The 21875-nt window shown below is 37.8% G+C and overlaps 1 protein-coding gene across 2 annotated transcripts in view; it reads left to right on the forward strand.

Moving 5' to 3' along the window:
- The window catches only part of ZNF277 (zinc finger protein 277), a 52637-nt gene that overhangs the window by 27036 nt on the left and 3726 nt on the right, over positions 1-21875 (forward strand). For both annotated transcript variants that reach the window (XM_064655985.1, XM_064655984.1), the window contains exons 5-9: positions 10670-10761; positions 12713-12823; positions 14705-14837; positions 20118-20185; positions 21365-21461. In XM_064655985.1, the coding sequence (XP_064512055.1) occupies positions 10670-10761; positions 12713-12823; positions 14705-14837; positions 20118-20185; positions 21365-21461 (501 nt within the window). The remainder of the gene's footprint in view (positions 1-10669; positions 10762-12712; positions 12824-14704; positions 14838-20117; positions 20186-21364; positions 21462-21875) is intronic.

The raw sequence follows: 21875 nt of genomic DNA on the forward strand, positions 1-21875 counted from the left end.
TTCCCAGAGTTCATTAATTCACACTCTCATACTCACAAGCACCATAGTGGATGAGTGGAGGAAGCCTGGCAGTATTGTTTCTGTAAGATGCAAAGGACAAGAAGTGCTAGCTGTTGAGCCCACATGAACCGCTCTGGTTCTTCTTGCCCAGTGATGGAAACCCCTAACTTTTAGGCTTGTCAGTTCTGAATAGATGGTCCTTCAAGTTAAGCTCTTGCCAACCAACTTCCAGGAGTCTTAGTCCAGGTTGTTGACCAGTGGTTTTTTTTTTTGTTTGTTTGTTTGAAATACACATCTGGAGTCTGATTTTGCTGTTGGGCTAATTTAAAAATCAATGTTATGTGATACATAGTAGCCTTGTTGACAGTCTCCCCGTGTTAGGATGCAGGGTCTTCTGCTGGCAAGTCATGTGTACTGTGAGGTGTTAGAGTGCAAGCCTTATAGTCTTTACATAAATAAATTCCTCAGTTTACTACTGGCAGCTATGTCCTGGGAATTGGTAACAGGCCTTTTAACCCTTCATTATGCTGTTTCTTCTGGTATATTACAATTTTTTATATACACAGCATGCAACTAAAGACACCTTAAATGATAAGCATTGAGAATGAAGGAGAAGCTTACAAAACCCACATTCTAGTCCTCAGGAAAGTTGGGATTGGCAGGCAAAAATCCAGTCAGTTCAACTATTCTGAGAGTGTTACTTCAGTTTGCTGGCTAAAGTAATATTCTTCAGCTCACTACACATGACTAGTGAATCCCCAGAACTGGAGCAATATGTATAAGTCTTACACAGCTTTCCATAGGATCCCAGCTCCTGCAAAGAAGAAATGTGGTAGTTCTGCCACCAGGGATTTCCCATGGAGTTGGAGTTGCCTTAGCTGAAATTTGCATTCTTGTGTAGGTTTGTTGTATTGGCATGGAAAACAGCTGAGACAGTCATGCCTACCATGCTTCTCTTCCAGTTTATCCTGAGAGGTACCATCTAGGATCAGTAAAAAAGGTTTATTAGTATCTTATCCATAACAGCAGCTAAGTGTCTGTAGTATTTGCCCTCTTCTGATCTAGTGGTGATTCTTTCCCAAAATATTCACCTAGGCTCCTGCAATTGACAGCTCAAGAATTTCCTAATTCAGCAACATGAACGAACTCTGAACCCACACGAACTTCCAGGATTCCCAGCTACCTGCAGTAGTGAGTTGCATGGCTTAACTACACAGTGGGAGAGAGCCGTCTGTTCGGTCCTTTTGAACCTGTCATGTCACACCTGGCTGGTTTTTGTATGAGAAGAGGTAGTGAACAGTTTGTCCTTAGTCTCATCCAAACCATTCCTGATTTTTCTCCTGATCTACTTACCTCACCTAATGTCTTTAATTAATCCTGTGCTGGAGTGCACACTTATGGCAAAGAAGGACAACAGCAACCTGGGCTGTATTAGGATGAGTTGCCATCCAGTCAAGGGAGATGATCCTTCCCTTCTACTCAGCACTACTGAGACCACATCTGGAGTGCTGGGTCCAGTGCAGGGCTCCCCAGCACAGGAAAGATATGGACTTAGTTGAGCAACTCCAGTGTCGGGTCACAAAGACTCTTAAGGGAATGCCACATCCTTCATACAAGGAGAGGCTGAGAGAACTTGAACTGGTAAGTCTGCAAGACAAAGCTCAGGGGGAAACTTAGTGATGTATATAAATACTTGATGGGAACGAAGAAGAGGGAGTCAGATTCTTCTCAGTAATGCCCACCAACAGGACAAGAGGCAATGGGCATGAATTAAAAATCAGGAAATTCCCTCTGAAAACAAAAAAAAACACTTTTTTACTGTCAGGGTGGTCAAATACTAGAACAAGATGCCCTGAGAGGTTGTAGACTCTTCATCTGTGGAGAGAGTCAAAACACATTCCTGGGTTACAAGCTGAAGTTGACCTTGTTTGGACATGGGGCTTGCACTTGTTGCTCTCATGAGGTCCTTTGCAATCTCAGTGATTTGGTGATTTGAGGTTGAGGATGCTGTCTATTTGGTGGTTCTTCATTATGCCTCATTGTTGCACTTCTCTGTATCTTTTCCAGTTTCCTACAGTCCCTTTGGGTTTATGAGAGACATCTTGAATATTGTATGTTGAATATTGCATGCAGTGTCATAATGATGTTCATTTCCTAAGCATATATCGTGTTGTTTGTGGCTTTGAGGAAGGAAAGAGGGTTGTGATTGAGCATGCAGCTGATGTTTTCATAAAACTGTCTATTATAATAATAGCTCCTGGCTGCTACAAATTGGACTGTACTTTTTTTTTTTTAAAGGGCATTTATTTCTGATTTTGTGGTGTTTTGTGCTCTGCAGTTCTAATGCACCACTTTGACTTATGAAGGCCTGTTCTGACTAGGCATTCTCTCCACTGCCATTGTCATGGGTGTGTGGAGTCTGTTGGCTGGTGAGCAATCTCATCTCCTCTGCAAATAGACTTTGACTCTCCTCAAGCTCAGGAAAGAGTGGAGGACTTAGCCCAAAGCAAGTGCTGGTTTTGTTTACAGAGTAATTAAGTTAGAAAAGAAAGAGATATGCATTCTTATTATGGTGTGAAATAGTTTGCAGTTATCACTGTTTTCAATATCGGAATTCTGTTTTTACAGAAGGATTTTGTGAAATCAAGCTGCAGCTGTAGTTGGGGCTAATGGAGTCATTACTTTAGTTACAGCAATAAAGTCTATTTTTTCATTTCCTTTTGCTGCAATCTGAGCGTTGACTTGCAAGTTAAATAGTTATTTTGCTTTGCAAAGCCTTTTACCTCCAGACAAGTCCAGCAATTAAGAGTGAGCTGGCAAGTGGGCTTGTGTGTTTCATAGAATAAAGACCAGAACTACTTTTGGTGATTTTTCTGCAGGCTTTGAATCCTTACTGCTGTCTCCAACAGTAAGCCCAAACAAGGACAAATGTTGTCTTTAAAATGTGCTGGCTGAAGCATTTCATTTTGCAGTTTTGAAACTCTACTTTAGGAATATTTCAGGCTGTATTGCAGCAGGGGAGCTAGCCAAGGTGGATGTCATGCAGAGACATTATGGTGACTGTGATGTATTGAGAGAGTCCAAGGAATGAGCCTGAACTAGGTTAGAGAGCGCAGCTTGCTGAAATAGCTGACAAGGCTATGTAGTACAAAACAGACACAGTCTTTTCGAAAAAAACACAGTCTTGACAAAGAATTCATAGTTGTGAAGCAGTACCAGGCAAGGAAGTCCTGGCAGCAAAACTTCAGATACTTGGAGGGGCAGTGTCAGTATAAGCCACTTGGGCTTTTCGTTAAGATTTGTCTTAAAAAGGTAAAACCCCCCAACCCATTTTTTTGAAAATAACATACTTCCTACAACAGCACTGACCATGTCTTTCTGTCACGTTTACCTGTCATCTGACTGGTAGTTTTAGGTGAAGAGGCTACTCCTTCTCCCAGTAAATAAAGACCCTGAAGAGGAGTCTTCACCAAGACTGCAAGCTATACAATCTTCTCGGGAAGGCCTGTTCATATGGTGCCAAGTTTGTCACCATCTTAAGCTGAGACAAGGTTGAGTTTGAGGCTGTGCACTGGATGGGATGGAGATGTTAGCCTGATTTAGTTTAATGCAACATCTGAAGTGCTTACATCAGAAGTAGCTAGTAATGTCAGTGTTAATACCTCCTTCTGACATTCTATAGGTCCTTCTTTGCCTCTGTTTGGTATCTAATTGCTTTTCTCTAACACTGTGGAATCTGACCCATCCTTTATGGGTTTATGAAGACTTGTCACGCTGAAGGTCAGAAATAGTTTTATCTAATTCCATAATGACTGTTGGGTAAATTCTGTCAGATCTGAATATGTATAACATCTAGCTTTTAATTCCTTCTTACCCTTTGCTGATCTTGGTTCTCTGTTTCTTTTGTTTTAAATGCATTTTATGAACAGTTGTGATGTAATTAACCTTCCTACAAAGACTGAAGCCCTGAATATTGCAAACATTCTTTTTTGTCTGTGTTTAGTTTCTTCCTACATTGGACCTTTGCTTTTCTTTGCTGTTTATTTCTAATGTATTTGGGGGTGGGGAGAGGTATTTTTTTGCTATTTTATTTTACTGTGTTAGCCTCTCCATCTTCTTTTCATTGTCTTAGTTCAAACAAACTTCGCCTTTCTGCTGCTTCAGCTTGGCAGCCTGTGGTACGTGTCTACTGTAATTTCAGCCCTCTTTTTCTTTTCATACATCTTCACACAGTTAGTTTTCAGTCATATCATGAAACACTTCCTCCTTTTTTTTAAATGACTCATCTTCCTGAACAAGCTGTAAGAATGTCTTCTACATCAGTGTCACAGTACCCTTCAGAGTGCGGTCATCTGACCTGTCATTGATTACAGCCTTTTCAGGTGCAGTTTCTAGCCTGTATCACTTCAGTAGCTGAGTCAGCTCAAGAAGAGGAGCAGTAGGGAAGAGAAGAAGAACCTAAGAGCAAGTGGGACATACTACTAAGGGGGGAACAATCCCTTATAGCCATCCCAGTTAGTAATTCCCACATTCATTTTGAACCCACACTCTGTGGAATAGGTTAGAATAAAGGATAAGGTACAGGAAAAAAAAAAAGAAGAAAAACCAAAAAAACACATTTTCCATATTCCTAAGAGGCAACTTGCCATACAAAACAAGAGTTGGGAAAATGGACTTCAAATGTTTCACAGTAAATTTATAACACTTGTATTACAATTCTGAGATTTTTGCTAATTTGTTATAATGCCAGTTAAGTTATAGTTTGGTCTTTTTACTTATTCAGTCTGTCTATGATCTATGGTTCATCTTGGTTTCCTTCTTACATCCTCTAACTGCTTCCAGCCCTTTTCTTCCCAACGTCCTTTTTTTCCAGTCAGCCACAACTCCTATTTCTCTATAGGTTTTTTGTTGCTGTCCTTTGAAACCTAGTTTAAAGTATCCCCTCTTAGCTGACAAGCTGATGTCTTAAGATGCTCTTTCTTATCTTTGTCAGGGGGCTCATTTAGGTAGCCTTTTCTTTGCCAGCCATATGATGTTATTCTTAAATACTTTCTGTGTTGGCATTGTTTCCATAGCAATATATTCCTCTCCAGAACATGTTGATCTATGCCTGTGCTTTGAACCCAACCAGAAAGAATGGGTAAGATGCTACTCATTCCTTTTCCTACTTCATTCTTGTTGACAAAGTTTTATGGTTACATCTTATCTAAATAATTAGTAAAAAGCCAGGAATGCCCTTTTGAGTGATCAGCATGTACTCAGTTTCATCACCAGCTAGGGAATATCACTTGGATGGCAGCAGGTTACTGCCCCACTGCTTTCCACTCTTCTTTGTCCTAGAAGTGGGCCTCTAATGCCATCATCCTTCATTGCTTAATGACTAGTCTTGGGCATGCTGGTAATCTGTCTGTGTAGCCATCAGGTCTTCATTTATAATATTCCTGAACTATGTATGGCTTTTCATATTCGCTGGAGGAGAGGAAAATGTGCACAAAGTAGTCAGGAGACACATGTTCATTGCATGGTGTGACATCTGGCTTCAAAAGTGTTGAGTGTCCTCCAGACTGGATGTCTTATTCTGACGAATTCTTAGTATTTCCCTGCACCTTACAGCTAAGCCTCTTTCATGAAGGACTTCTCCAGCAGGCATTTTGATAATATTAAAGAAAAGGCATTCTTCTTGAAATAACATATGAGAGGACATGATAATGATTACAGAATTAAAGTTGAGTTTTTTTCTGTACACAAGAGGCAGGAGAATACTGTTTGAAGTGGGAGAGCTGAATATAGTGATCAGTAAGAAGAGAAGCTGAATACAGACGTTAGGAGAAACTTATTGGTATACAGATAAGATTGCAGGTCTTTACAGGGACATGAAGTTTCTGATACCATGACTGTTCGTAACTATTTTTCCTATTTCGCAGCTACAAGCACTATCTAAAGTTCATCAGTCAATCTTTGAGAAAACTGTAGACGCAAAACCAAATTGTCTTACTCCAAAAGTACTTCATCCTAATAAATATATATATAATTGTCGAATAATTTGGTTGGCAAGGTTTTAGAGACAGTAGTGCATCTCAGGTGTCACCAATCCTAATCTTTGTCTGAGTGTACTGTGCTGGTTTGTTTTATTGCCAGTGTATAAACAGCTTATTCTTGTGATCTGTCAGCATGATTTTTTATTCTGTTTTGTTCTTAAACCAGAATCTGTTTCACTTGCTTTCTTTGCCTACAACATTAGCTAGTTTCTGTGAGCATTTAGCAGGGAAATGTATCTCTTATTTAAATTGGAAGAAACTATAGATACACACTGTGTGTTTGAGAGATCACCTAGGAGAGCTTGATAGAAATACATGGTCATATTGTGAAGTCTCTGTCTTATATTATTTAGATCCAAATTCTCACCAATATTGCTATTTCTGGTAGTAGGTTATTTCCCAGACAGACACTCCGATTTTAGTAGTATTAAAGAGTCTGCTATCACATAACAGAAGTAATGTGACCTGTGATTGTGCACTCTTCACAACAGTGTGACTGAGTGCTCAGATGTTTGAGTCCTTCACACTGTAACAGTTGTGAAGTTTCCCTGTCAAAAGAACATCTTCAGGCAAAATACCTCCTCAGAGGGTTATAGCACCATTTATAAAAAGTTTTCACTGGACCTTCTCGCAAGTGATCATTTGTATAACAGGCTGTCTTTGTAGTTGTTTGACTAGGGAGGGGAGAGAGCAAAGGACCAGAGCTAGCAAGATGGATGCCAAAAAGAACCCCAGACTACAAAATGTTCTTGCCACAATCCAGCAGTACTGAAACACAGTACTTAAAATTGAGACTACTTGTATGCTTATGCCTTTGGAATAGAAATTTTGCACTTTGCCTTGTTAGGGCATATGGCACAAATTTAGTGCTTATGGCAGAAATCTTTAAAAAAGAAGAAGACACATACTGCTGTTAGCTCTGTTTTACAGTCTAACCTCCAGAATCCATTCTCCACTGCACAAGCAGGTTCCTGTACTGAGGAATAAGCTCAGATCTTACTGTAGTCAGAAATTCGCTGTGCAATCTTGTCCCAAATTGCATAGTGCAATCTGCTGCTTTTTTAAAACTAGAGAACTACTTTCTGCCTTAATTTCTTTTCTCTCATAAGTGCTATGATTATAAAAGAGACAGAATTTGGGAAAAGAAATACCTTTTTTTGTCAGACAACTGATGTAGCTGGAAAAAAACAGGCAAAATTTTGACAACAAATTCTTCTGTTTGGAATCAAAAGCAGCAAAACTTCTGCTGATTACTAGCTGTGAATGGTTGTTCTATGTCAATGATCCAAGCCATGCATTTAAATAGCTACATAAATTATTTAAGAGGGCCTTGTTAGTAAAGAAGCTTATGACACACAAAAAAACCAGTGATCTGACAGAAATAAAGATAATTTAGCACCTGGGTTATAGCATCTATTGGAAAGAAGGGTAATAGCAATTACAATATCAGAAAAGTCTTATGTGCCATAAAACCAGCTGTCCTAAGTCCATAGCTTTTGGCATTCAGTGGAATTGTTAGTCTTACCTTTTGAAGGCATTTTGTATGTCTTGAATATCTCTTGAGCTATAGACCAGAGATGAAGTAATCGTTTAGAGAAAAGTTACTAGCTGCAAGTGTGCCTTTTTCATCTTCTACGGATTATCAGTGTGAACTCTTGCTGATGCATAGTACTTAAGTGTTTCTAGATAAAAAGCAGATAATTTCTTCCAAAATATTGCTTCCCAGGAGAGGAACAGGCACTTTTAAAATTCCCCCCTCCTAGGAGAAAGTCAGCTCCTCCTCACAACCTCAAACTAAGCATTATGAATGTGTGGGACATTTTTCTGAAATCCAAGTTACAAATTGTGAAGCAAATTATCAAATTGCTTTTAAAATAGCAGTTTAGTGTGCTGGTATATTTAAAGATGATTATCCTGCTTAGTTCTTTTATTCGTTATGGAAAATCATATATGTGCTTTTTCCTCAAATGACTTCATCTTCTCGTTCTCTGACACTTTGATATGACTCAGGATCCTAAAAAAGTTTTGGGAAATTTTCATGGCTGAACTGTTTTGGGTATTTTGTCTTAGTATCAACAATGCATTATTGCTGACCTCCCCAAAAATTTGAAGGAGTTGGAAGCTGGTGCAAGAATTTAAGTAAATTACTAGTTTCCTGCCTCATAACTTCAGTTTTTGCTTGACTTTCATTATGGGCTGAAGGTCTCTGCTCAGAAAAAATCTCAGAAGCTTTATGTAAGTTATTGTAATTGTTGTTCTCAGCAATGAATTAGAGGGTTGGAAATGTCTATAGGGAAGAAAAGCAGCCCTTTTGCTGTATTTGACTCAAACCAGTGCTTTTAATTCCTCACCTGTGCAAGTATCAGAATTCCTTTCTGGCTTGGAAAGTTTCTGCTAGCAATAAAAAATGCCAATATTAGGTAAAAGTAATGTCTACTCTGGAAAATACTGCGGGGTTAGTCAAAGCTTCCCAGCTGCCAAGCATGCTGGTGTAGAGGGAAATGGGAAGGATGAGGGAGTGGAGCAGTAGCTTCGTCTGTGTGGAGAACACAGTACACTTCTCGTTCTTCCTCAAACATACCTGAGAGCAGCTGCTCATGAGGGCTTCGGTAATCTGGAGTTAGGCAGCCAAATATTGCAGAACACTTTTTTTCCCTCCTAGTAAATTAAAATCAGGAAGCTACACTGTAATATCATTAATGAAAGGTTGAGAGTGTTTAAACCCTTGCTATCTTTATATTTGAGTTGTACACATCTGTTTAGATTGTTTCCAATGTGTTCTACAAAGCATAGAAACACAAACATGCTTTCAAATCCAAGGTTAGCCCAACAGGGTCAAACATGCTGTTGAGTGGTGAGAGTGGCAGCTACGTGTACCAGAGAAAGCACTGACATGCTGTGGGATGTTTGCTGCCCGCATGGAGCAGACAGATAGTCTTACTTAATTGCATCTCTGCTGAAGGGCTCTGACAAGGTGTGTTATGCTCCATTTATCACCTTCCAGAGTCAACCCTGAAAAATAGGAATACATATTTCTTTTATTTGATGTTTAGCATAACATAGCAGGACATGAGTGGATATGGCCTAAAATGTGAGTAGGTGCTGGTGGGCATGATTCCAACATAAAATGTACACCCTGTAGCACAAAAACAAACAAAAGCCCCAGCATCTGTATTTTCAGGGTAACAGACTCTTAGCTGATGTGCAACAGCTACAACTCCCAAGTAGTGTGGTTGAATACAGGCCCTGGAAGGGTCTGTGGCATGGTGCCCCATTTGCCCTGGCAGCCACAGGCCCCAGGCCAGGTGTATGTCGGGTGTCACACACTCCTGTGCTCTTGACAGGCATCCTTATCGCCCCACTGCCCCTCGCTGGGTGCAGCATGCTGTTCTTGTGGAAGAGAAACAGCACATTTATTTGCTTAATGTCAGCCTCCTGCCATCCCTCAGTGGGCAATGGGATGTGGCATGGTACATCCCACACCAACCCATCCACACTGCAGGACACATTTGGGCCCTTATTGACAATAGCTAAAGCCTTCCTCTTATTTCTTTTAGGGCTGAGGGGGTGTGTCTTTCCTTTCTTGTTTCTTTTCCTTCTTTTTTGACATCTATGGAGCTTATCTAACAGGTGTAGTTGAATATAACTTAGATGTAGACTACAGACAAATTTGGGTCTTAATCCACATAAAAGAGTTACTAAAGAGGCAGGTGAGAAACACAAAGTTCCACTGCAGGCTCTAAGGAGATAAAGAGTTTGAGAAAATCCCGTAAGAAATTCAGTCAGGATCCTGAATGTCAGAAAGCAGGCAGAAGCACCTCTAAGTTGCACAGAAATTAAATCCTTTCCTAGTTATCTGTACTTAAAACACAGCTACGGATTAGTATGCTTCTAGGCTGAAAATACTCTAAGTTTTAATCCAAATTCTCCCATATCCCAGCTGATTATGACCTTTCTATCTGAAGTGCATAATAATTCCAGATATAACAACATTGTTCCTGTTACAGCACCAGAGAAAAATCGTCTGCTGCTTGGTTTTATTGTTGTTAGGAAAAGTGCATCAAGTGTTGTAAAGTGTCCAGCCTAGCCTGTTGCACTGCTTTAAACAGAACCAGGGTGAAGGCAATCTCCTTTTCCTGGGGTTTGATATGTGCCATGACTTCTTACAGAAACTGCCAGGGCTGTTGTCATGGTCCCATATTATGAAAAAGCCCTCTAGGTTGCCAGCAATTAGCCACATAGAACTGAGTCTATCATTCCACTGGGTGTTAGGTGATTATCCATAAACTTGCTCACTGATACCAGAGGTAAATATGAATCATAAACTGTTATATTTTATACAGAATTAATTAAAACTGCTGCATTACTGTGGATTGTATTGCTTTCCAGGCACCATGCATATAATGTTAGGACAATTTTACTAGAACTTGACTGGAGCACAAACTGCTTTTGAAAAAACTTTTTGTAAGAACCTACACTCAAAAAATATGTCTGGTTTGTGTCAGCAGCACATTTGAATTTTATATGTTCATTTTTACCAGTAAAGGTAAAGACATATAATAAGCTTATGTGATGCAATGATTTTATGATTATGGTTTTATCTGAATAACTGTATCTGTTTCTTTTCATAGAGAGAAATTCTAGAACAGCAACAACAAGAGAGATGTGACACAAGTTTTCATAGTATGTGTATGTTCTGTGATCAAGAATTCACAGGAAACAGGTTTGCTTATTGACCTATTTACTTTTGGTGTATTTTTTTCATATCTACTCAGCACCTTTCTTTATGGTTTTAGTGTCATCAAACCAGTTACTGCCTAATGGTAGGACTCAGAAGATAGAATTAATTTTAAGGTATAGTTTGAGTATTTTTTTCAACTGCAGTGCCATTTTAAATAGACCCTGTCATTCCAAAACAACTTTTTGTACTACACAGTAAGCTGGAGTTGGGAACCAGCTGTTTTAAAGAGAGATGGGTTTTTTGGCAGTTGTTTTAGTGGCAAGGGGACCTGCTTAAGCCAGTATAACTGTTAAAAAATATTTCTATGCACTTGTACATTTTCCTATTTAAACCTCGCCAAACCAGTGTGAATTTGAATATCAAATGAAAAAGAGGAGAGAAAAATTAGAGTGAGAATGGAGCACTTTGCAGCATCAGTCAAGCAGGAGCAAGGATTGCATTGAGATGCTTGCTCTAAGGAAACTTTGTGTGGTGGGTTGACCTTGGCTGGACTCCAGGTACTCACCCAGCCACTCTATCACTTCCCAGCCGGACAGGGGAGAGAAAATAAGATGGAGAAAAACTCATAGACCGAGATAAGGCAGCTTATTAAAGCAGAAGCAAAAGTTTGCTCACACACAAGCAAAGAGGAAAAAAAAATTCGGTTTACTCTCTACTTCCCATCAGCAAGCAATGTTCAGCCACTTCCCAGGTAGCAGTGCTTCAACACATGTAGTACCTGCTCCAGAAGGAAATATAATGAATGCCCCACTCCTTCCTCCTCCTTTCCTTAGCTTCTATATCTGAGCTGATGTCATATGCTATGGAATATCTCTTTGGTTAATTTCGGTCAGCTGTCCTAGTTGTGTCCCCTCCCAGGATCTTGCCCATCTCCAGTCCCTTGTTGCAGGGGGAAAGTTGAGGGACAGTGCTGATGCTGTGCCATCACTGCCCAGCAGTAGCCAGAACACTGGTGTGTTATCAACACCTTTCTAGCTACCAATGCAAAGCAGAGCACTGTGAGAGCTGCTATGGAGAAATGAACTCCATCGCAGTCAGACCCAATATACTTTGTTTTTGCACAGTAAATCAGTTTCAGCTGGAGAAACTGAGTCTGTTTGCATGGTTAGGTCTGGTACTCTGGAAGGGTAGGAGAACCTGGGGTCATATGCATGCAGGTTGTCCCAGTGTTGTGTGAATGTCCTCTTCTCTTCACTGTTTTGTGAAGTTCACATCATTCATCCCACAAGAACTTCATCCTCTGATTACTCTTGAGTCTGACACATAGAATGCATGGATTTAAAAAAGTGCTGAACTGTGGTAAAAGTAAATATCAACACTCACATGTTTCTTTAGTCTCCAAAAGCAGAAGCTGAGGCATATAGAGAGGTTGAGCACCTAAGGAGTGAACCAGTATATCTCTATTAGAAAAATAGCTTATTTGAACATCTATTATATTTGTTTGTGTGTACTTTTGAGTGCTGTTGTGTGTACTTTTGAGTGCAGTATGAAGCAATATTGATGTAAAAGCATATCACATCCAAGAATTTCTGCTTTTCTAACCAGCATAGAGAAAACTGACAAATGGCTTTTTGAAATGTTTCTCAAGAGGGTTGTTTGAAATGTGATTTGCTTGTACAAGTTAATAAATGAGCTTTTCTAACAGTGAGAGTCAAAATAAACTGTACTATAATTTTCATTTAAAGTAGTATACTTCGTATGTGCAGACTGAGCGGTTGAAATGTTACTGAATGCAGCAGAGCTGAAAATGATAACTTCCTGTTTCAATAAAGTTGCATTCTTTTTTCCTAGGAGTGGCAGCAAGACTATTATTGTTTATTTAATGTTGGCTTTTATGCATTTTTAGAGCAATTGGTGTATTTGAAATCACTAATTGAATAAGTCTCATATTTATCCAAAAATATGTAATGTTCTATTTGAATGTCGTTTCTAGATCTGTCCTTCTCAATCATATGGCAAGAGAGCATGCTTTTAACATTGGGCTGCCAGATAATATTGTGAATTGCTATGAGTTTTTGGCTGTATTACAGGGGAAGCTTGACAAGTAAGTAGTGTTTTGTTTGTTTATTTTTCAATAAACATGGGTCATATTTATTTTAACCTTGGAAATAGGTTAGGTTAAAATGAATTCAACGTTCATGGTTAGTTAAGAAGAAACAAAGACAGCATGTAAGTTTATTGTGAGTCCTCTTAGTCTTTTTTTTTGACTTATTGAAAATTAATTCATAACAATTCATACTATGTGTTTGCTGGAAGAAGTCACGTGCAGTTCTTCAGTTGTTATGCATTGCAGAATTTCCATCAATAACAGCACACGCCTTTTTATCATAACTGTTAATGTTCTTTCTCATCATAACAATCTTTTTACTAAATGTCTCTTTAATCACTGAATACAGAGTTCTTGTGCCAATGTTCATTTGCCTCTATGTATCATGAATGTGGGATATGTGGTTTCTCCCTTCTGTACTGCTTACAGAGTACATCCCAGAGGGATAGATACTTGTCAACTTTCTCTAGGAATGAAGATGTATTAACAATGCCTTTTCTTTTATCATTGGTCTTACCTAATGCACTGAATTACCGCGCTCACTGATAATTTGCATCTTTCCTATTTATCAGTAGGACCTGAGGCTTTCAGTTAAATGGAGTTTTCTCAAAGCTAATCCTCCCTACAGTTAATAAACACATGCTGAAATTGTGTCAGAGTAGTGAAAGGCCACTCCTCCTACCTGTAAGAATAGACTTAATAGCTGTGCTAGTAGAATAGTACCTGAAAATAAATCATTAAGAGGAGAAAAATCTTGTTTCAGGCAAATATGATGACATTATGTATGCTGAGGAAAAGCATTACACACTCTTCCTGGGAATGGCTTTCTCAAGTAGAGCAAACGCTTTGCTGTTAGCAGGTAGAGCAAAGCAGATATTAAAATTCACAGATGTATTCTGCCATTGGACCTATGATTCACAAACAAGGCAATACTGATTTGAAGCCTGAAAGCACAAGGAGAAATCAAAACTTCTTAAATGTCTTGGAAGGCAAAAAGATACTGAGAATCCTGAATTGCCGCTCCACACAGAAGAGCTGAAGGGAATCTGGAACCAAAACAGTTCTATTATGCTGATTGTAAGAGACAATGTAAGGCAGTGCATATACTTTTCTTTTGTTTGGATTGATCTGGAAGACATACTGTGGTAAAATTCTCATTTGTTAATGAATGTTTTCGCCTTGTCAAGTAATGTGTATATGCACACATATATATAATACTTCATGTCTATGTACATATGTATGTACATGTATGCATATACTTATGTGTATGTATGTATACCCATATATATGAAGTTTATATATATATATATATATATATGCATGTGTATATGAATTTACTTACTGAATTTTATTTCTCAGGATTTCAAAACCCATTGATCACCCTGGCAAACTTTCATTTAACCTCTCTTTTGAGATAGAATCATAAAAACTTTCTGTTTAGCTAAGTTAAATTGTTTCAAAAGAGAAGTAGTATGTTCAGGAGATTAGTTTTTTTTCACTCTGAATTACAAAGAAACAGTTACAGATGTGCTGGATGCCAGTGTAAGTGTATGCTGAGTTAAAGAGTTCACGTGTTGACCAATCAATGGCCTTCCCAGGCCAATTTTGGGTATTCAGACTTTTCTCCCACTTTGCATAGAGGGCCAACAGGTAACATTTTATTATCTATATTTTCATTTTATGTCGTCGTTATTTCTGTGTTTGATTCTACTGTGATCTAAGCTTATCTTGTTTTGGTGTTTTTTTCAAATAACTTTTTTATTTAGCTTGCTTTCACATGCTTAGGATTAATCTTACTATATGTAACTCCAGCTTATTAAAGGTTATTATGTACTGTTTTCCTTTTAACATGCTGACCTGTTTACCTTTTTATTTTAGTTTGCAGTGTTTATATTGTGAAAAAGTCTTCAGAGACAAAAACACACTTAAAGATCACATGAGAAAGAAGCAGCATCGCAGAATCAATGCCAAAAACAAAGAATATGACAAATTTTATATTATTAATTACTTGGTAAGTAGTTCTATGAATAATTAGTAAGTTGACTAAAAAGACACAGATAATATCTAGTTAAAAGTGAGTAATTCCAAACTAGCAATTAGTATAAAGGTCAAAAATCAAGTGAAGTACTCTTAAGAAATATGCTCATTTATGGTATGATATTCTGGATAATTTCAAACTAAGCATTAGTAAACATTTGTTGTTGAGAATTGATTTTGAGAGATGCAAGAATGTAGCTTGAAGAGACATTAATCATCATGTCATTAGTGCTCAGTCTCTGCCTTAATAACTAGAAGGGAAAATGAGATCGAGTAATGAAGTAGATGGAGGTGTAGCTTGAATGCTATTTGCTTTGAGCTTGTTTTCTACAAACCTTAAGCTGGAAGTGCTCTTCAGAGTATAAAATAATGCAAAGAGGAAGAAAATGAAAGATACATAGATGAAAGAAAAACTGTTAGTTTTTAGCCTCCAGGTAGGTGTATGTTGCTAAATATTTTTGTATCTCAGACCTCTGAGAGTGTGTACATGTGTGTGTAGCAGATTTTCACTTGCTGCCTTCAACTTGTGAATATAGGAGCTGCTTCAAAAGCTGCTATGTTCTGTCCCAGAAATAACTGTAGTTCACCTGAAGTAGTCTTTGTGCCTTCTACATGTGCTAACATCCAGGTTATAAATAGGCGTTACTCAGATTTTAATCTCTCCCATTTTAGATTAGGAAATTAGGATTGAGATGACTGCCCAGAAGCACAGAGAACCATGAAGTACTACGTGAAAAATTTGAGAGACATACAGGGAGGTCATAACATCAGTACAGACACAGTGGCTGTGTCATGTTAATAAGCAGAATATGCCCAAGTAAATAAAACAGCAAGGCTAATATTCATATACTTAACCTCTTTTCCCACTCTCTCCAGTTGCCTCAAAACTGGTGGCCTTGTCCATCCTGTTTGCTGACAATGATCTCAAGGGCCTGTATGCTTCCTGAACCACATCTAAGCATGGTCTGGGTCATGCTGCTGACATGGCCACAGAACATGTAAACAGTTTAACAGTCAGGGCCTGGTATTGCCTGGTATTCTGGCCAGGACTTTGCGGGGTGTCTTAGTCACTCAGAGACGTATTTTTTCAGGTTCTTGCAATTACAGATGATAGTAAATATAATTCAAATAGGGTATGTCAAACCACCAAAATGTTTAAAATTGGGCAAGGAGGTCTTCATGTGCAAGATTTGTACCAGTGTGCTTCCAGAGCATCTTCTGGGAGATGCTTCGGATAATCACAATTCTACGTCTGGCTCTATATGCTTTGCTACAGCCGTGTTTTCTTTCCACACATTTTCAGTTGTCGTTCACTACAATCTACTCAGTGGATTGTTTCCACTCAGTCTTTGTAATCCTTTGAACTGTACCCACTTCAGAAGTGCTGACATTTCATCTTTTAAAGAAAGGATTTTATTTAAAAATAAGGATTGAAAACAGTCTAAAAGCTCAGTCTTAAACACTTACAAGGTAGTTCACTATAAAATGTGTATTTGCACACAGCAGATTTTTAGGAATATTCTTATGTAGTGGAAAGTGTTTGCTTTCCAAATAGCTTTTGATAACACCCTTCTTTAATTGAAGAAGATTAAAAGGAAAAACCTTAGTTTGTTCACTAAGAGTTCAGTAGATTGGCCTTTACATAGTAAGGAGAAAACATTCCGTACTGCACATATATGGTCTAGAGTAGATTATATTAAATGTAATAGGATGTTTTTTTGAAGCCGAATCTATATTCATTAAATTCTAGATGTTACACGGGGTCTGCTTTCTGTAATTACTTGATAGAGTGATTTTGCTTCCTCTCCCCTAGCACCTCACAGCTCACTAGAGGGTATTTTTTTTAATGTGTACAGTGAAGCTTTACTGACTTACCAATGAGTTTTAAAGATCTGTGTTTCCCATTGCTCCTAATGTCCAGGGGAATTATACGATTTCACGGACACAGACATGATTTACATAACTTATTTGCAATGATAGATATAGTGTTTCAAAATTTGCTACTGAATTCACCTTAACCTAAAGATGTAGGCATACAATTTAGCTATTTTTTGTATGTTTTTCACAGAAGTTTTAATTTTGATCTTTCTATATTCCAGTTTGATCAAGGTTTTTTTTCATCAGAAAGAGACTGTAAAACTAGGTAGGTCTCCAGTGATAAAAATCAATATTGTCACAGTCTTATACACTTTACCTTTAGGATGTGCACCATAAAGCTTTTCCGTCAGCAATTAGATCTTAAGTTATTTAAATTGATAGTTCTTTATTGCAACCATCTTACAGACATTATTGCCCTTTTTTTATAATTTTCCATGACATATTGTCTTCACCAAGCACTGCATAAAATAGTCTTATTAAGCTGGAACTGGCAGTTTCCTTTATTTTGTGGCTTTTGTACCAAGAAGTTTTAAGGACTTTTTGTTCAGATGGCCCGAGAATGTCTGCTGAATTGCCTCATGATCTTTTGGCCAGTTCTTACTTGTCTTTTAAACTGGTGGCAGAGCTCCCATTGATTTCATTTAGAGCAGTAGTCTTGCCTGCCTTCCATCTTTCCGTCTATTCTGCTTTTGACTTCATTTGTTTTTGTAGTGCAGATGTGAGAATCTGTTTTCATAACATAAGTTACCTTTTCTGTCTATTTGTTGGCAATTTTCTCCCCTAAATTTCTGATTTCGCATAGCAGTGAGTAACATAAGTGCATATTCCTTTGTAAATATTTTGATATTCTGTAACTTCCTGTGACTTCTATCATGATCTATTTCCATATCATTTATTTGTTTACCTCCATATCATTGACATATTCTGTTGCTTGCAGGTTAGCAGTAGGATAAATTACATGTAGTAAAGCAGCATCTGTTTGGAGTTTCTGAGGTCCACAGGCCTGGAACTCTATTTGCATGCAGTTCAGCAACTGGTCTGTAGGGAAAACTGCTTGAGATACCAGCTGCTGTTTCTGGATTCTCCCATCTCAGCACTTCTTTTCAAGCTGAGGTGTGTTGTTGCCTCAGTGAGGCACACAGACTTTCTCCCTGTAGAACCTTTAAAATTGCACACAAGTTGAGAAGGTAAATTGTCAGTGAGGCATTTCATCTCTGTGCATTTAGACTTCATTTTGAAACAGAAAATAATCAATGCATGCATACATTTGCATGTTCTCCTTACTTTTCTATAGGACCATCTTCTCTGTGAGATACACAGTAAAAAATTGGTTTTTCTTGGATATATTGCAAGGCCTTCAGTTTTTTAATTATGCATTTTCTACTGTTTGAACTATTAACAATAGTCAAGTCATTTTTTCTCTGGTTTTGTTAAGAATTTCTTGGGAATCTCAAGAGATGATTGCTGGGAACTCCTGCATCTTGGATGAAAGAGCAAAGAAAGTTGAATGCTTAACAAAAGCATCCTTGATCCCATCAAGCAACTGAAAAAGGGTTTAAAAAAAAAAAATATGAAAAATTTAAAAACAAACAAACAAAAACCACCAAAAGACTTTTAAGAATGTTTCAAAGAACTTTTTTCCACCCAATTGCTCAGCTTCAGTGTCTTTGCACAGTGTCCCTAGTTATCCATTCACCATGCAATTTTCCAGTGATACAAGACCTGGTTAGCTTTTTCCTTTTTCCTCTTTTTTTTTCTCCTCTGAATATAAATAAAGGAGGGAAACAGAGATCTCTTACAAGATTCCTCTTTGCCTTCTTCACAGAAATACCATAAACAGCAGCAATAATAAAGTTTCTGCATGGTTTTTCCCTTTCACCTTTAATTAAAAGGTGAAACTTCATATTGACCGTTGTTTTGAACATAGTCTTTTGTGCTCATATACTTCAAGCTGGTAAGGGGAAAAATTGTGAGCATTTGTCTTCATTTTGCAGTGGTTGTGAGCCACTATCCGCTCATTAAGGTGTTAACATTAGCAGACACAGGAAACTGGTGTGCAGCTGGGAGAACATGTGGTGAGAGGTGTTAATGGCTTCGTGTTATCTCACAGTAATGGTGACATTAATGAGTCTCCTCTCCAACTCAGACAGTTTACACACTACCATGTAGCATCACTGAATTAATTACTGAATTTTCATTTTGTAATATTTGATGACATTAGGTTTAGAGCTGTCTAGAGACAATTGTTTATCATTTTCCTGATAGACACTAACAACCTTAAAAATTCTCATAAAATTGTTAGATGATTAAATCTTTCCCTTCTTTTTTCAAACAACCATAAAGGCAATAATAATACTTGTTACCTGGGATGTTATTAAATATATTTATTACAAAGAATATTTGAATAAAATTAATTAAAGTGTTATATTTTTATTAGCTACCTTTTTTTTTTTTTATGGGGAAAAGATCGTCAACTATGATGATCTTTGTGAGTCCTTCACAGTCATCACAAATATGAGTTCAAAAATACTATTCTGATTACTGGTTAGTTTGCTTGGGTTTATTTTTAAAGACAAGAAAAATCCAAGAAAAGAAAAACACTAGCTGAAGATCATTGCTGGTATTTCAGTAGAGCGCTTCAGCTTTTTATTGCCTGTTATTTATATCTCAGTCATGCTGAGAGTGCTTGCTATTGTGCTGAATGCTGCACAAAGGTATTGTGATATACTTTGTGCTGAAGGTCTTGAAGATATAAATAAACAACACAAAAAGTAAAAGGAAGAACAGAACACCATGAATAGATGTGCTCACATTCACAAGGAGAGGATGGAAGACAGACTGGAATCTAGCTGAGAGGTCTATGCCCTGGCTCACACTGTCTTTTTGGAGTACTCTGAAGCTAAGTTTACCATGTGTTTTTACTGACATAGCCTTGAACAAGGAACAAGCACTGGCTGGTGTAGCTATGCCAACAAAAGTTTCAGGTGTGACAGCTGCATTAAGCAGCATATGCTGCATGAAGAGCAAGGTAGACAGGTTGGATTGAGGAAGTGTGAGGGCAAACTTGAGACAGGGATAACGTACCCACCTCAGGAACATCTTGTAGTCTTGCAATACTCTACTGTTCTTGAGAACTCTGTGCCAAATCATCTTCTTCGAGGACATAGGGTGGGGAATGCCCTATTAAAAGACAAAAATAATTATTATTTTTAAAATTATTGCTAAAGCAGTGTTGTATGACTGCCTTTAACTCACAGAAATACTGAAGTGATCCAAAATAAGTTATTGTGATTTCTGAGATGTTCATTCAGTTGATTGACAAATTGTGATGTGAATCGGGAAATGTTTTATTGTTTTCTTTCCTTTTTTTCCCCAGGAATTTGGAAAGTCCTGGGAGGAAGTGCAGTCAGAGGACGACCGGGAATTACTAGATAACCTAGAAGAGTAAGAGTTACTTATGTGCCCATTACAAAGGCTCGCAAGACCATTATTTTTGAAAGTAGTTACAGGGAAAATGCTGTGCACAGTTAGGACACAGTTAAAATTCATCTAAGCCAATCAAATCAATTCCAAATTGTTCTCATTAAAACCACATCTCAGCAATGAGGGCTGTAAGCTTCATATTTCAACCACAAGCCTATTTTTCATTTGGCTTGGGCTCAAACAAGTGCCTTCTGGGTTTGTAATGATGTAGACAAAATGGATTTTTTTTTTTTTTTTACTTTTGTACCAAAAACCAGCTGAACAGCTTTTGCTCAAATATAAGTATCAGGAGTAAGCATCAAAAATGTCAGCGTGAGAAAGAAATTGTAGGAAAAAATCTGATAAAAAGGTAATAACTAGAGATTAAAGCAGGATTTCAAATGAAGCTTCTCAGCAGTGCTGATTGAGGGTAACATCCATCTCATCTGCGTTCTTTTGTGGTCCAGGCCCTCAGATCACTGCAGAGGTGATTTCCTTGGCTGTAGGAAATGGAATAACCAGGAAGTAAATGGGTATCAGGATCCCTGATCTTCCTGGTTCTCTCTGTGACTTAAGCTTTATTTTACTTAGTTACACCTGGTTGCAGGAATATTTCTATTTCTCAGCAGTACTAGGGTTTTAAATGGATGTGTTGGTAAAGTATTCTCTGTGTGCATGTCTAAATGTAGCATTAATTAGTGTCTTAGGAATAATTAATATTTAATAAGTAAATAACAGAGTAAGCTCTGCCTGATTATGACTTTGGCTGGTGTATTGAAATATTAGAAAGGTATAATATAATTTTAAAAGACTTTATAAAAATATGTAGTGAAAGCAATATTTGATGACTTGTCAAACCGGATAGAAATTGAAGTTAATATCCTGTTTGTTAGTGCAAACAGTTTCAAGTAGGACTTAATGCCTGTCTACACAGGAATGACCCAGCAGTAACTGTTCAGTTATTCTCGAATTTGTAATATTTTTTAGACTTGTAATCATATATCCAGCTATAAATCCACACTATCTCTTGCCCCCTTTAAAGTACTCAGTTTCCCTGTATTTATTTCTAGTCCCGTAACTGCAGAGTCTGAAGGGCCCTTTCACAAAATGTGTCTTCCCTTCTCCACAATTAAATGAATCTTTTTGACTTTTATTCATAAGAGACTGGTCTGACTGGGAAGAGCATCCTGTATGTGCAGTTTGCCTGTTCTGTGAACAACAAGCAGACACCACAGAAAAACTGTGTCTTCACATGCAGGTAAGACTTGTTTTAAATAACAGTTTTTTCATCACTTTGGAATTAAAAATTGAGTTTGTAATGTCTTTGTTAAGATCAAATCAGCTGCTGCATTAGAATGCCCTCTTCAGTACAGAACTAAAGTACTGCATGTGTCTCCAGCATCTGTTCTCTAAAATATGCAGAGGAGTCAAGTTTTACATTAAGAGTATGATTAGCTGTTATTTGTGAGTGTACAGACTGTTACAGACACTAAAGAAGTAGCATCTTTAATATCATAGTGGTTTGATGATTAAATGTATTTAATGGTTAGCATCTGTTTCAGTTTTAATAAACTAGTTAACAGGAGCATTACAGTTCAACAGAATGTGAAAGTTTCTGATGAAACAAAACTTTGGGGACTTGTTTCATGTATTAATGTTTGTATCTCTATAT

The sequence above is a fragment of the Pseudopipra pipra genome, chromosome 5, assembly GCF_036250125.1.
Source record: "Pseudopipra pipra isolate bDixPip1 chromosome 5, bDixPip1.hap1, whole genome shotgun sequence".
In the NCBI taxonomy this organism is placed as follows: Eukaryota; Metazoa; Chordata; class Aves; order Passeriformes; family Pipridae; genus Pseudopipra; species Pseudopipra pipra.